At 36.3% G+C, this 19,174-nt stretch overlaps 1 protein-coding gene across 1 annotated transcript; it reads right to left on the bottom strand.

The window, feature by feature from the left end:
• Nucleotides 1-4,136: 4,136 nt before the first annotated feature.
• Nucleotides 4,137-18,967, bottom strand: LOC105436630 (P-selectin-like). Its single transcript, XM_030977558.1, has 10 exons — nt 18,886-18,967; nt 13,164-13,361; nt 11,263-11,448; nt 9,856-10,089; nt 7,828-7,980; nt 6,514-6,786; nt 5,465-5,611; nt 4,984-5,169; nt 4,196-4,372; nt 4,137-4,141 (listed from the first exon to the last, which is right to left on the bottom strand). Exons 1-10 carry the CDS (start codon nt 18,950-18,952, stop codon nt 4,137-4,139), a joined length of 1,626 nt encoding a protein of 541 aa, XP_030833418.1. The 5' UTR covers nt 18,953-18,967.
• Nucleotides 18,968-19,174: the final 207 nt, after the last annotated feature.

Here is a 19,174-nt window from a genome sequence, read left to right as displayed (position 1 = left end):
TTTAAAAAAGAGTGGACCAAGAAAGCATTGCCAATAATACTGTCACGATAGTAAGTTTGTTAGCTTAACAATTTTCATTTAAGCGCAAAAACATGATCATATACATAAAGTAACAATTATTTCTTCATTTTACATAATTATAGTTTTTTTAAGTACATTAAATAAGATGCATACAAACACAAATATTTGTTCAATGAAAAAAAAAGATAAATTAATTATATATTACATTTATATCATTAGAGCCAAGGTCAAATCGTGTAATCTTTGTTATAGCACGGTTTACTGTTGCAGAATTTCATTTTTAAATGCCAGTTTTGCTTTTTTAATATTGTAAATAAACTTGTACATAAAAAAAATATATCTTAAATAGTACTTTCGCTGACTCAATTTGTTATTTCGTACAAAATGAAATGTAAAGTGATGATGTTAAATAAATACAGCGTCACAGCATTTTTACATGACTTGTTTGTTATTATAATTAAATTGTTTAATATTTACAATCAAAGAAGGGTAGAAAGAAAGGAGCAGATGGAAAGCGCAAGAGATAGGGAGAAAGAGAGAGAGAGAGAGAGAGAGAGGGAGAGAGAGAAAGAGAGGGGGATAGAGAGAGAGAGAGGGGGGAAGAGGGAGAGATATGGAGAGAGAGAAAAGGAGAGAAAGGGAGAGAGAGGGAGAGAGAGAGAGGGAGAGAGGGAGATAGGGAGGGAGAGAGAGAGGGAAGGAGAGAAAGAGAGAGAGAGAGAGAGAGAGATAGAAAGAGAGAGTGTGTCGTTTGCCTCCATTACCAAATAATTTACTAATAGCGCTTTCTCTGTCCTTATACCCCCTCCCCCAATGCCGAAAGTACAATGCAGAGTTTAAAGTTGATAATATTATTCATGCAAGTATTTTATAAACAGTCAACAGTAGAATACCAAATATACCCTAAAATAAATATATAAGATGACAATAAATATCACTAATAATAATAATAACAGCTAGTTCTTATATAGCGCTTTTCAGGACCGAAGGCCCTCTCAAAGCGCTTTACAGATATATATATTATTACCCCGGTCATAGGATTCAGGCTTACCCGCACACAATGTATGCACATTCTCCACTCCCTGGGGAGCATTCCGGCTAGGCGTCTTTTTGTACAAGCGCACACTTGCTAATCTAACCACATTAGCTTTCGCATCCTATCATTTATATCATCTTTTAAGGATTTTCTTGATTTTTACATGATATATATATATATATACATTAATATGCAGGCGACAGCACAAACTGCACTTTTTTCAACGAATGAGAAATAATCACTTCAATCATTAGATTCAAATTCATGAAAAACGATATCACAACCTTGACATCTGTATAATCTAGCACAAGTGAAGTTTGGAACATTTCCTAATAATTGTCTTTCAAACTGTTTTAGAAAGATTGATGCACCATACAGATTAACGACTGTGTTATATGATAACATTGCCAATAGCAAGTAATAGTCTGTGGAAGATATATCATGGTTCGAATGATTAAATATATACAATGGAAATTACTGAACTCAATTAAATTTCATCTACGCTTTTGTAAAGTTCATTCGCTGTCAAGTTAGTTGGCACTGAATGGAATTCGGTGCTTTGATACATCTCACCGTCCCCCTCGCCAACCACCGGATCGTTCCCGTCGGTGATTTCATAAACGGCGTCATCTCCCTGATCAACCACCGTTTCGAGCTTGTGAGCTCGAGGAGTTGTCAGGAATGAAGCACCGCAAAGCTCGTTGTCAACCATAATCTCTTCTATTCATAGCCTTCGTAAGTGTCCTCATTAGTTTCGGGAGCACCGCTGCCGGGATGACCAAGGTTTGGACGTCCAGGACTTCGATCAGTAGAGTTACGATTCAACGATGACGGCCTCACAGTTTGATCATCACTCGTTCCATATAAAACATTATCCACGAAACCAAGATGCGGAGAGGGTTGCTCAGCAACGGAAGTCCCAAATCCGCCATTTTGATCGATGTCTGCTTCAACTGTTGGATAATATGGTTCGTGAGGAGTGCGGTCTGCTGGCTTGCTTTCTTCGTAGCAGTTTGCAACTGCGGCATAGTTCTCCATTACGTTTTCATCAACGGGTGGGACAGGTTTAGCCGCACGACGCCTGTAGAAAGATCATTAACAAAATGTAAACTGTAAACATTTCAAGGTTACTTATATCATCATTCATAAGTGCCGTTCTATAGGAGTAAATCATTTTAAATGGTAGATTAACCAATTTAAAATGCTCGATCCAACTCTTACATCGTTCGATTTATCGTTATGTAAGCATTAATTATTGTGAACAGCCTTACTTCTCGAAACTTTTAAATAAGTACATTCATGAAATCACACATGTATACATACTTATACCATAGAAATGCAAAACATTATCTATTTCTTTTTTGTATCAATCACTCTTGGTTACAGGGGGGGGGGGATGGTCTTGTAGAATGTTGGCTAATATCAAAGAGGGAATGATTCGTTAAATCCATGACAAATAGATCAAAGGTTGGATTTTATATGCTCAAAAGTCTTTGATTTAGAGCGTGGACTTGATTTGAAATGAAGAATATCTAGAGAAGAAAAAAAAAATTGCCAAAGCATGGGATCTTGATATTTATTTTTTATTAAAATAGTTTATGTTTGTGCCTATGTCGAAACAGCGTACAGTTGATACACATAAGATAACTCTGGTTAACGGGTCAATCTATTATATTTTTAGCAAAGGTAAAACAAATGGCGTTAATTAGACTTAATAATTCAAAGAAGAAGAAAAAGAGAGGAGAAAAATAAAAGGTATATATATATACCTTCTGAATAAGATGACGGTTAAAATGATTAGTGCTAAGATGAAAAGGATGGCCACCACGGATCCAGCTGCAGCAGCTTTCAAGAGAAAAAAGACATTACAAATACGTTTCAGTTGTAATAAGTAGGTAGGTTAGATATGACAATAAAATGTGAGCTTTCTCGTGTTATCATTATATTTGTGAAGAATGTGGTTTTAGAAAGGTCCTCTTCACATTCAATATTATTTGAAATATGATGAGATATAGCTGAAGGCTATTGACCAAACGTTCATGCTTCATATTGTGTTTATACTAAACCTTTTGGCCAGAATAAAGAAATACTAATAATCACTACATCTAATTTACAATCTTTGATTAATTTAGGTTGTGCAACAATCTTTCTTTATACAGTCAATGAGACATGCTTCAGTAACCACCTGTATTAATCTATAGCTACATTTTTATGTATAACGCTTACATATTTTGTTTCCATTGAAAACATTATTCCCTATTGAATCCTATAACCAAGCAGCCCGTCTATATAATGTTAATCTACCTTTTATTAATCGTCTTCATTATGTTGAGTGGCCCCTATGTACATGATCACTAAACATTATATGAAGGATTACATTTTGTAATAACCATTTACATTGGTCTGTTTGAAACATCGAATTACTGAATGCATCTTCATTACATGATTTACATTCATGTTATATTTTTACGTTTGCCAGGAGGAATTACCATAAACAAGTTTGTTCTGTTTTACTCTGGCGGGAAAAAGGATGAACTCAATGGCTCATAATGGATTGCTACATGTTTAAATGAATGTATTTAAGTTTTTCTTTAAATTTATATTATACAACCGTTTTTTAAGATAACCGTATTTGAAATGTACTTTTGCCGATTAGATATTTGATTTGATTTGATTTGATTTATTTATTTCTGTTTGATTTTCTTTTTCTTTTGCATTTTTACAAATATAAATGATAAGCATACAATAAAAGATAATTATCTGATAATCGCGAAGTTACTCACCTCCATTAGGTGATGTATTTCCCTTTGGATTGTCTATGATGAAAAAGAAAATGGCATCGGAATTACGTAATCAAAAGTGAGAAATCTAAGAAACTAGGATCATTTAATAATGCATACTTATTAAAAAACAGAAACATTAACAAATTTACCCAGAGTCTTGGAGAGGCCTTAGAGCCGCCGGTCATCTGGTTACCTTTTTCCAAAGTGTACCCATTTTTACCTGTCAGGTAAAACAAACCATCTACCTGCCCTACTTGCATGGGTCTTTTGCAAAGCAGTTGTATGGACTGAAGACTCTACCCTGTATAGAGAAAATGTAATAGATAGATGAATAAATAAATAAATATCAACTCACCTGAACATGTAAAGTTAGGGATACTCCAGTTGCCTGTATGCTGACAGAAGCTGATTGGTTCCTGATCAGGAATATAACCATCTTGACAGGTGTATACAGCTATATCTTGATAATCTGATCCTAGTATCAGGGTTGATGCATTGACGACCTGTGGTGGGCTTCCTTCACATTCGACAGCTATTCAGGAAAAGAGAAAAGAAAAAGAAAAGAAAAACATAAAAGACTGGATAAATATCATGTCATTATAAATATTTCAATGAAGGGATGCTATCGTTTCTTTTGACATAAAAAAAAAAACGTCTTAAAACACTACTTAAATTCGTTTTGTTTATTTATTACTAGCCTCTTAGATGAGAATACCTTAATGTAAATTTTCATCAATTACATTTTTATTGATGGTAAATTTGTAGACACTTTTGACAACCCCTTGCGTAATGAATTAAGTATTTAACATACTTTCAGCCGCATATTACTGAAGTTTCATAGCTGTCTTGATATCCGTCACTACGCTAGCGTGTAAACCCCTATCTCAAAGCATGACTACATATAACGAATATTTATGAAATACGGAATATATCGTTGAGGGTTCGGATCCTAATCTCGGTATAAATGTCCTTTAGCAAGACATAAATCCACATTCTGCCAGTATCAAGCCAGGTGTAAATTTGCCCTTTGTAATTACAGGGGTAAATTTTTTTCGAGGGCCTGAAGAACAGCAGTATTATGCTGACGGGGCTAAATAGGAGTCAATTATAATTTATTTGTTATTAACATAATTGTCACTTTACCTTCACACGATGGTCTTTGATGATTCCATGCTCCATTATTCATACATCTTAAAACGTTTTCTCCAGATAATGTATAGCCCTCCTGACAGGTGAAATGAAGAGTAGCACTGACAGAGTAAGTTGTTCTATCGTCTGGTAAACGATTACCATGCAAAGGTTCACCTGGGTCACCGCAGGCAGGAATTCCTGGAAAAAAATATAAGTCAAAATCTTCATATTTATCACTGAAACATCCATTCTGATAATTAATTCATCCATTTATTCAATCCATTCCTTAATCACGTGAAGAAAACCGTAACAAATATACATGATTTATCATAATTTTTAAACAATATACAATATTTTGATTGCTCATATATTGTCAAATCACCTCAGCTATAATTCGTCTCATCTGTTCAAAGAAACCATCTAACATAGTCATTTTTGTACAAGCCCATGACCCCCAAAATATATTCAAAAAATATATTTCACATGTTCTCACCAATTTGACATAGAGTCCGAATTTGGTCTGAACAAGATTGGTCATTCCATCGGTACTGAAATCCGCTTCTCATTTCTACACAGTCTTGGTCTTGGTCAACATTATTAGGTTGGTCATCGTTCCATTCCTCATAGTTCAATCGGGTTTCTGAAGAAAGAGATGAATGGTATGATGAATATGATGTCCTACTATGGGTTAGGAAGTTGATCTAATTTCCACTTCCATTAGAAAGCCTTAATACGAAAATACTAGCTTCAATTTCAATGGTCCATGCTAATCTGTATTTGGAAAACTCAATTCAAGCCATTACTCTTGTTTGATTTTAATGTTTTGCATATATAGCATACAATATATGCCCGATATAGAGTGTGTAAATTCATCGTAATTATTTACATTGCTTCGGTTCCGCTTGATGTGTAGATTAAAATTATGTATTATTACACAAATTATTGTTAAATGTATCTTTCATTTATTTTTATCTTTTCATTGCTTCCAAGATTTTATTTCTTAATTCATTAAATCAAAAATTAGCAAATGCAGGGAAAAGATCTAAACTTGTTGACCCCTAATATTGTATATGTCATTGTATATATCACAAAAGACTCCATTACCTCCTAGTCCTAATCAAGGTTATTATAGAACATACTTATGGACCATGTTTAAATTAAGTTCCATGTTATTACTTCGCAGCTAATTACCACATTCATATAATACAAGTGGTCGAGGATCTCATTTGACAAAACTATTTGCTTTTTACTCAACAATTTATTTGTATTATTTTTTAGACTGCAACAAATTACTTATATATTACTGATATTAACGAATTACCGATAAAGTCGAGGCGGATTTCAAAACGTATCATAGCTCTAATCTCATTCTAAAACTTGTGTTAAAATAGGAACAAATTAAGGATGTTTTATTGTATTGACATTGAATACAAATAGTTGCAAATGGTATAGATTTTGTTGAAAAAATAAATGTGTTTTTCTTCCAATAAACAGATAAAGGCTACATTTTACTGTTTCTATACTTTTTGAGGAATCACGTACTATCAGACCAATACCAGGACCGTCCGGAGTTTTCGTCATAACCACCAATCCACCATGCCGTGTTTACGCCTAGGTCTCGCAGATACAGTGCTCGGTCCAGCAATAAAGCATTAGTGCTCTCATCGAGTATTTCAGCCAGAAATCCTCCTCTCCCATTACATTCTTCGGCCCCGTCATCACAGTTCCTCGAAACATCCAGGAATTGGAAACAGGTGTCCATGTATTCTAATACCATGTCGGATTGGCTGAGTCCAACACTCTGGCAAGACTGATCTAGAAATACAAAGCGATGTGTGGGACAAAAAGGAGAAATTAGTGACTTATACTTGAAGTTCGAGAGAATACACAAAAACACAATAATTCATATTCCTCCGTACCCGAATTCACTATTGAGGACTTTAAGATTTGTTGAATTGGTACATTCTATAGCAGTACGGATGACCAACGGAAGCTTGGGGAAGAATAAATCAGCTAGTGGCTGGGCTGAACATCCGAATGGCCTCAACATTTGCTATTCGAGATAAACACCTTATGCTCCTAACACGTGTGACATGGCGCAAAGAACAAGTGAACATAGATATCATGAGACAAGAGGTTATTAGGCTATTTAAACAAAAGAAGATTATCCTATGCATTGAAACAATTTTCTGTGGAAGGTTAGATACATTGCATCATTTCAAACAATGCATAGATGAAGCATGAGTCATAATTTCACTTTTCAAAGAATTTAAAACCAAAGAAGCACATGCATATGGCCTGACCCACATTCGTTCCATCAGCCAAAACTTGGTACAAGGCGATTTTGACTACACATATCAAAGACCCGTGGCACCGAAGTATTATGAATTTGGTATCACTTGGCAGGAAACAACTTGATTTTCATCATGAAACAGATGTCAAAGTCATATAGGTTATGAATTTTTAATAAAGAGCTATCAACGTTTGGTACACCTTTTTTTTGATAGGCACCGTATAAAAATATTAGTTTATATATGCATGTACATTACTGTCATTTAACCGCTAGATAAAAGAACTACTCCCCGGTTGCTATTATTTGGTGACGAGAAGGTACCGGTGAAAAGTGGAAGCTCGTCTCACTCTGTAAAAGTCGTGTAGTTAGTCCAGCTTCTGTAGTAATGACATCTCAATAGGTCATGGCTTGCGAAATCTAACTTTTCTAGCAACAGAAAAGATTAATATATATAAACAAATGAAAAAGATGATAATGAAATAGTCAGTCCCCCACTTGCTGGTATTTTATAAGTTTTCAAAGCTAATTTATAATGAACTCATGACCAACTTAGAGATACTTACCATACTGACAGAGTAAGGCATTTTCTTCTAGGAGCGATCTAGGATTCCAAGAATACTTCGTCGAGCCAGACTGGTATGACAATTCAATGCAATCTCTGAGATTTGAATCCGGAAATGGGTTTTGCCAAAAGAAACGTTCAATGTATTTGTCATCTATAAAACAAAAAACAAAACAAAAAAGGGGTATTCAAAAGTCCTATAAGTGTGTGGATCTAGCAATTTACACCGTCTTACCTTCCGTGTTAAGAACTTAACAAGAAGTTAACATGTTTAATGCGATAATGTCAAAGCCCTTAAAGACTTCGGTGAGTATACAAAAAAGTACACACTTTAAAAATAACCTCCAAAACTAAATTTACAGTAGGCTTGCGGGTGCACCATGTGAGAGAGAGGGAGGATTGAGGAGTCCTGAAAAGGACTCTCGGTAATCTTTCTTGAGGGTTTGTAGACCTGAAAAGGACTGTTGGTATAGTCTTGAAAAAGATTTTTGCTTATCTTTCTTAGCTTACAGTTCTAAGGAGAACTATAGCGCTTGGAGAGAATGAAGGACGGGAGTGGCTCGACGTTTCGAACAGGTTGACTTTCCGTCGTCAGGAGTGGAAAATAGCTGGCGTGCGTCAGATTAAGTCACCGGGGTGCGGACGTACGGGAAAAATACATGACCGTGCGGGCTTGAGTCATCGGGGAGTGGACATAGAGGGTCTGCTGGTTCGTCTTGCTGTCCGTCTGGGCTGGAGTCTCCGGGTTGCGGACGTCGGAGAGTTTCGAATCCATGAGTGGGGTGTGCTGTCGGCGAGACGCTGTGTGTGTCCCCGACGTAGGCGGCGTTGTAGTCTGCTGTCGTCTTCTGTGCATTGTAGCTGTGAGAATGGCGGCTGTTTTGAGGGTTCGGCAGATGGCGGTGGTTGATGTACGGGTGTCTGCTGGGGTGGTGAAGGCGGTGGTGGAGGTGGTGGTGGAGGAGGAGTGACCGGGTACTTGCTGATGAGGGGTTTCCAGATGTTGTTGATGTATAATCCTGAGTCTTGGGGCACGGTGTTGTGGCGGTGAATTTCGATGGTTTCTCGGATTCGGCGTGTATTTCAGTGTTTCATTATGGAGATGAAATGACTGTTATCCCATTCGAGTCTTTTGTCAACTCTGTTACTCCTTGAAATTCTAATACCGTCCGCCAAATGACTTTTTGGTTTCCTCTCTTCAAAATCATTTTAATCACTCCTGCGTGAAATATGCATTATATGAGTTGCATCAAATGAAAGAGGAGGATCTAAGCTTTTCAAATATATGTCATTTATTAATTATAAACGTGAATAAGTTATGATAAAAGATCGATACTTCTCGGTTTCGTTTTTTTCTGGGACGCACTGTATATCTGTAAAGCCCATTGAGAAAAAAAATCTTGTGTGCCTTGCCTCCGAACCCGACTGTCGAAATACAATTATTCATAACAGGGGAATGAAATAATTTGTAATGAGACACTTAATAAAGATTTATGCATTGAATCTGATTACATTACGAAAATGATATATCTTGTCTTTGGTCATTCATTAAAAAAAATGTCAAATCAACTTCATCCTTTTCCATCCAATTTCGTCAAGGTCATCATCCTCGGCTATCAAGATACATTTGCATGAATCAATTTCGTCAAGCATCATTCGAATTCGTTACTCGTTCTATATGAGGTCTATGTGACGAATGAATGATTTTCTCTCGAACTCGATTGTGCAAAGACGAATTTTATTTATACTTTCTGCAGGAGACTGCCAGATGAAATGAATACGGATCATGAAATCTGACAAAATTGATGGACAAGTGTTAAAATTTAGTTACCATTGACTTATATGAATTACAAATAACTAAATTAACTTTGACATTTGCACGATCCCAGATTCCTTGGATGGAATTGAAGCGCACAACATTTTATTTTGATTGAAAAAAGTGTTCAAATGGCCGGAAAATCCTATATTACCCCGGTCATATGATTCACGCATGCCAGCACACATTATATGTACATTTTTTGTTGCTTACTTTTTCTCCACTTCCAGTCTCGACCTTCCCTTGCTCCGATCCAGATGTTATCTCCACCATTAAATGTTCTAAGAAAATCGACTAGAAATTCCTGCGTCTGAGCATCTTTCACTGTAGCAAGTATCTCCCCCTGATCTATGCAAAGATCGAATGAGCCATCCCATTCTTCAGAGCCTCGTCTCCGGTAGCAAGTGAGATTGGAATATCGTTTGGTGTTGAATGTGCTGCAGGTCCCTGCGAAAAAGAAATTGAACCTTAATATAAAATACATTTTAAAATGAAGTGACTGCACCACCGATTGACGAAAAACATCAATCAAATAACACAAATAGTGTTTTATAATTCATATTTTTACGTATCAGGACAATGACCCCCCCCCCCAGAAAATTCCCCCGGAAAACTACCCCCCAAGGAGCGTAACCCCCCCGGAAAATCACCCCGGAGAATTTACCCCCAAAACTACCACCTAGATTAATATGACCCCCCCCCCCCCCACACACACACACACCAAAAAAAGAAGGGAATAACCAATTTAATTTGATTCAATTCAATTCAAATTTTATTGATTTAAATCCAAACAATTAGGATCATTTTCAATTTTTGTTTATAACATTGGTTAACAAATGTCAATATTATAGTTTAACATATATAATTGAGTTAAGATTAAAGGTGGCAATAACCAGGAATGACAAACATTAAACTACTACTGCTTGTATCTTCTGGAATATTATACAGGGATCCAAATAAATTATGTTACTTGTAATACTTTTTACAATTATTCTTTTTTTCTGTCTTTTGTCTTTTGTCTCTTTAAATGAAAAGGAAAGAGAGCAAAAATACAACATGATATTAAGACAATATATATACACACACACACACACACACATATATATATATATATATATATATATATATATATATATATATTATGTTTTATGATTATCATCCCCTCCCCACGAGATGACCTGGACAATTTGACCCAATCCCAAATCCAACTCATGGCAGACGGTGAGCATGGAATGCCAATAAATAATGCTTTTTGCAATACTAAATGTCATCGAGATTAAAAAAATATACATATCCCCCACCCCTTCATTAAAGGGGGAGTCTACCCTGATGATAAGCTGGTTTAAATAAAACAGTTGGTGAGAGGTGATTACCCAAGGGGGTAATTTCCAGGGGGGGGGGGGGGTAATTTTCCTGGGGGGGGAGGGGGAATTGTCCAAAGGGGTAATTTTCCGGGAGGTATTTTTCCGGGGGTTGCTGGTTCTTGGTGGGTAATTGTCCCGCTGGTTATTGGCTGATGGTGATTGACAAGGGCTTATTGTCCTCGAGCATTGTTTTTAAAGAATAATCTTCTGGATGTGTAAATATACGAACTTTCGTTCGCAAAGATGAATTACTTACTTTGACAAACTGGTGGATCATTCTCCCATATGCCATCTCGTAGACATCTATTCAAGTAACTTCCAAGCAGAGTGTATTCACTGCTGCTGCATCTATATGATATCGTCTGGTTTACCACGGGAGCTTCAGGCAAAGGAGGATCGAGCTCTGAATAAGCAGCTATGGGAGGCGATGGGCATTCAACATCTACATGGTCGGGAGAAAGATTGCATAATTATCTTATTTATTTGATTGGTTTTGTTTTTTTAATCGTATTACCAAACAAATATATGCGTCCAACAGCCTACATTTAATATGTGAACATTAAATCAAGTAAATTATTTTAAAAGTTCACAGCTAAATTGCTCTATTTACTAATAATAGCTCCGTTCTTCCTAGACTTCTGTTTGGTTAAGGGAAAAGGGGAACAATAATAATCTATCGAACTAAATGAGATTTTTGATAGATGTAATCATGAACCAAGGTGTCGTGGACGATTGGATTTGTCACCAGACTGTGGATCACAAGGGTCGCAGTTTAAGTCCCACCGCGGCACAAATGTCCTTTGGCAAGACATTGATCTACATTTGCCACTCTCCACCCAGGTGTTGAATGGGTACCCGGTAGGATGCGAAAGCTGATGTGCTTAGATTAGCAAGTGTGCGCTTGTAAAAATGACGCCTGGCTGGAATGGTCACCAGGGAGTGGAGAATGTGCATACACTGTCTGCGGATAAGCCTGCATCCGATGACCGGTAGTAATATATATTTGTAAAGCGTTTTGAGAGGGCCTTCGGTCCTGAAAAGCGCTTTATAAGCTATTATATAGCTATTATTATTATTATTATTATTATTATTATTATTATTATTATTATTATTATTATTATTATTATTATTATTATTATTATTATTATTATTATTATTATTATTATTATAATTATCATATCTTCACAAATTTAATAATGCCAACTTTACGAAGGTTAATCATGGCTCTACTTCTGTACTTTTCTAGTTGTTTTTTGTTTTCTTCATCAGTTGGCGTCTTCACAAAGGATTGCTAGATATATTCTCGTTTTATCATTGAAACCTAATTTTCAAATATCCGGCTTCCGATAGTATATGTAACCCTTTAAGGAATAGTTGAGTTCTGTTACAAAGGGCGCTATACAATATAATTTTGTTGTGAGATAATACAAAACTGAGTGTCAAATTTTAAAGAACACACAATTTAAATGACAAAATTGATTTTGTTTGATCAAAATCGGTTCAGAGACGGCTGAATTATCCACAAATATAACGATTTATAATATTTGTGTACCACCCTAAATATTCGATGATTTAAACCAGCTGTTAAAAAAACAAAATAGCGCAATTTACGTTGCATTCTAGCCAATGCCGATGTTGGCTTTTTGTTGGCTTTTTCGTGTTAGTTATATTACGAACAACCAGTCAGCCCATGTATTGTTATTATTAATAAATAAATTAATTAACGGTCATCGTATTTTTGGGAAAGTGGAGCTGAATCGGAATGTTCGTATTGGCTAAATTTCACACATTTTGGGGTATCATAGCAATTTTAGGTCCTGAATGGGCACTAGAAATGTCAAAGATAAGAATAAGAGCAATATCCATGCACTTTGAAGGCAATTGCGGTCTGAAAACAGAACTGAACTATCCCTTTAAAAGGTAACTGTCAAATCGTGGGTTTTTTGTTCGTGTGGGAATCCTGTAGAAAAAAAACAGTTCCATGTTTTTGCACTGGGATAACACATTCACAGAGAATCCTGGGTTCCCGACTGCCTGGAAAATTCCCCTAAAAAAATTATTTTAACATGTTCTTACAGTATATTACAGTACTTTCATTTGACCCTGAGGTACAAAATAACCCTTTAAATACAATTAGTTCAAATTTAAACCTATTACCTTTGCATATGGGTATATGACCCAGCCAGGACCCGTCCTCTAAGCACACCCATACAACAGTGTTTGTCAGGCCATCCATCATGTATCCATCGCTGCATTCCCATGTGATATAATACCCTGTTTCCAGCGTTTGGTTCGGCAAGGTTGTTATGGTGTTAGGTATGGGGTCTGGCATGGCACAGGTAGCTGATATCAAACCTGTGGAAAGGATATATATGATAGGAATATGATCGCAACTACTTTCGAGAAATCAACTCTAGGGTAATATACCAGTTCAAGGTTTACATGTCCCATATGACACCGAAAATCCACAGATCTTCAAAACATAAAGAGGTCCCACTTTGTACATTTTGAAATAATCACTCCTACAGCAATGGAAATGCTACTAGCCTTCGTTTCCCCTTTTCCAAGAATACTTCCGCCTGTGTATCATCATGGACCTATTACGGATGGACATTCGACGTGATTCTTTCTTTGATCCAATGAGAGTCACCGTCGTCTGATTATGTGCATATTGATGAGAACATTCAGTTGTTTTAACAATAACGACTACGTAATCATTTTCGGTCATTGACAAAGGAGCAGTTTCCCTCTCTTGGGTTTTTTTTGGATGGTGTGCTCTGTAGTGTGTCTTAAACAAAAACATTACCAATGGGGAGCAGCAAAGTTGAAAAGCAGACGATTTTGGTGATATGAAATTTATTATTACTGATTCGCACACTTTTGCAAGCACCAATGACCTTCTAAAACAATTAGAAGGCCATGATTTTTATAAGCCCTGTGTATTGTTATTCTGGAATATTATGAGGAAATTGGGGAAAAGGGATTTTAAATCACAAAAATCCAAATATAACCTACTTGGTAATATCAACATGTTTTTCAAAAATAGAACACAGTACACGGAACAACAGTTTCTAATTATTAACCAGAACTGCACATCGATTACCCATGATTTAAGGCGATTTATTATCTTCTGCGCATGTATCTTAACATTTTTTAAATCATTATCTTGATTCTGCCCCGGCTTATTGGCGGTGACCCTCATGAGATCAAATTGAAGAAACATGTAAATGTTATTGAGACGACATTGACGGAGACAATCACAATGCATTCGTAAAGAAAACGATGAATGTCCATTCGCAATAGGTCCATGGTATCATGGAGTGCGCTGCTTGTGCATAAATGAATAATGATTACATAACTTTCATGAGCACGTATCTAATATTTTATCTACGTCAATATAACAATTTGGTATGCAATGATCTTTATCTGCGCATGCTCAGACTTCAGCTAGAAACTGGCTTATTTCAATACCCAATCGTGCTGATAGAAATTGACTTAGGTTGATTTTGTTTCAGTAATTGCTGTAAAAAAAAAACACCCTTAGAAAACCACGAAGGTTTTCACTTTCCTGATGCCTTTTTTTTAAGGGGAACGAGGATCAATTTAGGGGGAACAAGGTTCCCCTTAATGTCATGTACGATATATCAATTGACACCTGACCTGGATGGAGAGTGGCAAATTTTAAGTAAGTCTGGTCAAACGACGGTAGTGCAAAGCTGGGATTTGAAGCCCGTATCTTGTGATCTACAGTCCGGTGACTTATCCACTAGACCACAACACCTCTACATTATTATCATACCCCTTCCTCTGTGTACTTAAGGTCCTTGTGTGCCAGGTAATGGGGGGGGGGGGGGGGTGCGGAAACGACATCTTTAACTACGCCACATATCAAATTATCTTTATCATGGTATACGTTGATTTCTCTTCATCTTTCTAGTATATATCAGTTTTTATAGGTATGATATTCAATACACAAACACAAAACAACAACCTCAATCAGAACAAAAACCAGTGCCCCGCAGAAAGTGATGACTCCTACCTCAATGTGTACCTTCACTCAGACAGACTACACTGTTAACTATTTTCAACACAAAACACTCCTTTACTCTTTTTCTTCAGTCCAGTTTACAATAGCATGATAATTGCTCTTAAAAAAAAACGTTGATTTCGTCATATTAATTATCAAGGTCAACAGTCGATTTAATACATGAAAACTAGGTTAGAACAAATACAAGGAAAGTGTGGTCAAACAATTAAACTCATTCATTGAACAAGTAATCGAAACCAAACACATCCTTATTTAAAGGACGTGAGAGAAACCGCAAAACAAACAATCCAAATATTCAGGTTGTAAACAGGGAAAAATAACAAATAAAAGTGCATGCATAGTCCGGTCATAAAACCTTGACAGACTTTTTCTTTTTCCGTTTCTGCATTTTTTAATGATAATACAGTTTTGTGAATGTTATGATAAATATGATTGCATGTAGGCTGTTTCGCTCTATTATGCATTCCTTAAAGGTACTATGTCCCATTTGCAGGCCAAACAATGAAAAGGTTAAATTCCAACGGCATTTGAAAGACAATACTAATTTAGAACTTCCCTTTAAACGAAAGGGCTTGAAAATGGCTTTTAGTGGAAAAATAACGACCATTAGCTGTCGAACCGACTTAAGTGATTGCAATCACCTAAGTAATAGTCTGGTTTTCAGACTCTTTAATGAAATGGTCGTACTTTTTGTGCTGCACAAAGATTTAATCATTTAATTTTGGCCATTACAAATACAAGTAATAGTTTATTGATGTAGACAAAATGCTAAGGAACCCGTTAGAGATCATTGTATGACTACCAAAGAAAAAAACATGTCAGTCAGTCACTCAATAGTGTCTGACCAGTGAAGTCTAGCAAGTAAATGGGTAAACCTGGATAATTTGAATACTAGGACACTGCTAATATTCAAATTTCACAGATAGTACATACCCCCTGTACATGACATATTCATAATTCCTGCAAAGTTCTGCATAATTTGATGTTAGCTGCAAAATGGACATGGTATCTTTAAGTACACGCAAAAAACTGAGGTGCTAAATGTTGGGTGCTGAGTGAGATTCTGCACTTGAAGTGCCAAAATCAGCACTTGACGGGTTAACTTTAACAAGGAAACCGAAACGTGCTGAATATTTGAGTGCAGAAAACGAGTGCTATAACAATATGCAGCACTTAACATCGAGTGCTGACTGCATAACCTGATCTGATTGGTCGGTTAGTATAATAGCTGTTACCTTGTGAATATTTGTTTTTGAATCAAATTCAGCTAAGAGATTCTTACATTCTTCATTCTCCAGGTCAATACCCAAGGCCTCAAAAGTCTGAATAACTTTGCTCCTTAAACTGTCAACAACATCAGTATTCAAAGCAGTTGCAGCAGATAACACTCTGTTTGTCATAGCATGGGTCATGTTGGTGTTTGATAAAAGAGAACCAATGAAAAATGCAGCTGGTCTCACTATGAACATGACAGACAATGAAAGCGGACAAAATATACAGTTCCTCAGGTAGACAAAGGAACATCCCTTGACTGCTATTATGTAAACTGTGTAGAACAGGTGAATATGCATGTGACACCTGTTCTACACATTTTTACATAATAGCAGTGAAGGGATGTTCCTTTGTCTACCTAAGGAACTGTATATTTTTTCCGCTTTCATTGTCTGTCATATTCATAGTGTCTTGTACTGTCATTATGCATTGCTCCATCTTGTTCTTGTAGTAGGCCTATCCTATCATCATCATCATCAAATGCATCATCTGCTGCAGGATTATGCACTTCACCAACAGCAACACCCAAATCAGCATCAACTAGACCCTCCATACCCTGTACAACTTCAGGTTCAGGTTCTTCTTGTGGGTGTTGGTTTAATAAATGTTTCCTGTAAGAGTTGAAAGTGGTAAATGACGAAGGACATCCACCTTGACCACATACCAAATGTAGATGGGGCATGTCAAACAACGCATGAGTTAGCACTTGCACAAGGGCTATTCTGCTAGCACCCAAAAGAGAGCAAAACTTGGCACTTTAAGTGCACAACAGTCAGCTCCTTTGGGTGCTAGCAAAGTAGCCCGGGTGCAAGTGCTAACTCAGCACTTCGAGTGCAGTCACTATGCGAGCTCCTAAAAAGTGCTAAAATTGAATCTTTAAGTGCTAAATTTAGCACAACAGTCAGCTCCTTTGGGTGCTAGCAAAGTAGCCCGGGTGCAAGTGCTAACTCAGCACTTCGAGTGCAGTCACTATGCGAGCTCCTAAAAAGTGCTAAAATTGAATCTTTAAGTGCTAAATTTAGCACAACAGTCAGCTCCTTTGGGTGCTAGCAAAGTAGCCCGGGTGCAAGTGCTAACTCAGCACTTCGAGTGCAGTCACTATGCGAGCTCCTAAAAAGTGCTAAAATTGAATTTTTAAGTGCTAAATTTAGCACTTTTTTTTTTTGAGTGTAGCTGTAAATATATTCACCAGTACACTTAATAGTCCTTAAAGCCTCTCTGCGTATCTAAAACGATCCACCCATGTTCTTAGATCCAGAAACGTAAAATATCTGGTTCCAAAGTTATTTCGATTCAATTCAACTTGTAATACTCATTTAAACTCTGTCCAGTCTCGATGATTCAGTCAAATGATATATAAACCAGATTTGTGTGAAAGAGATACTAAACAAAATATCATTTAATTGCGTTAGTCTGTAATATATTTGTAGTACGCATAGATACATCGTTTTATTTAGCGCTACATACACCAATAAATAAGTTGTTATTATTGTTATCATTATCATCATTACAAATATTGTTATTATTTGTATTACAATTATAATGATTAGTGTTATTATTATTGTTATTATAAGCAGGGTTATTAGTTTTATTTTGTATCATTATTGTTATCATTATCATCATTATTATTATTAATAATATTATCATCATCATTAATGTTTTTTAAATCTTCAATAAACGAATTTTGTTACATTTTAACATATTCATACTCTATAAAATCAGAATGAAACCCATAAACATAAAGCTACTGACTGCAAACGATTTACATTACTAACATCATTACTTATATATTTATTCAGTTGGAGATTATTGTTTATGCTCACTCATATGAATCTCAGGCTAAACAAATATGACACTATTCTCTGAAAATCATATTCCGCTGTCGTTTTGAAAGGTAAAACCAAACTTTACCACTACTGAAATAAAGTATTGCCGTGCGTATATTGAGCAATTGACATAGCATTGTGTTTGGGCATATTGCAAATAGAGTTTACGACTTCAGTACACACCATGAATGTTTGAATACTAATATTATTTATCGGTGTCTCACGAGGTAGTATAGATGGAATACGAATTAACAAAGACATCGGGTATGGCGGTGTGAGAAGGGGGAGGGGGATCATACTACTTTCATTTAATTTCATTTCCTCATCTTTCTATCCCATCTTTCTCTCTCTCTCTCTCTCTCTCTCTCTCTCTCTTTCTATCTCTCTCTCTCTCTGCATCTCTCTCTCTCTCCCCTCCCCTCTCTCTTCTTTTCGTCAGTGAAGGAGTTGGAGGGGGTCACGTATCCCCAAACCTATGTCACTTTATCAAATACACCTTTTATTTAAAAACAGAATGAAATCCATATGATTAAGATAAGCCAAGAAACATGAGACTGCAGAAACTAAATACACGAATCTCCTTACTTTTAGAACACGTTGTAAGCTCACTGACACAAGTATGATATAAACGTTAACTACACATGTATATTATATGGCTCTATTTAGAAGAACTCATGATCATTTCCCGATGACTTCCCTTAATTGAATGACTGCCTTTAGTATATATACTTACATATATAGTGAGACGAGGTGACTACGTGAATTACGACAAATATGTATTGAAATGACGAAGACTTCATTCTGGCGATATGTCGGGAAAGCAGTAACAAGAGGAGTAAATGGCTGAAATCACTTATTATGACGTATACAACTATTGTGTCCACTCGTATTCCTGGCTATCATGAACAGTCCTTAACCAGTAAACAAGTCTGACTGAGTTTCTTCCGTGTTTATTCCTCTCATATAAGTATCCCGGATGGAATGATCATATCATATCGAAATGATGTACGATGTCCATGTAC

The sequence above is a fragment of the Strongylocentrotus purpuratus genome, unplaced genomic scaffold, assembly GCF_000002235.5.
Source record: "Strongylocentrotus purpuratus isolate Spur 01 unplaced genomic scaffold, Spur_5.0 spur5_scaffold_1, whole genome shotgun sequence".
Classification (NCBI taxonomy): domain Eukaryota; kingdom Metazoa; phylum Echinodermata; class Echinoidea; order Camarodonta; family Strongylocentrotidae; genus Strongylocentrotus; species Strongylocentrotus purpuratus.
This window is presented reverse-complemented; position numbering and strand designations above follow the sequence as displayed.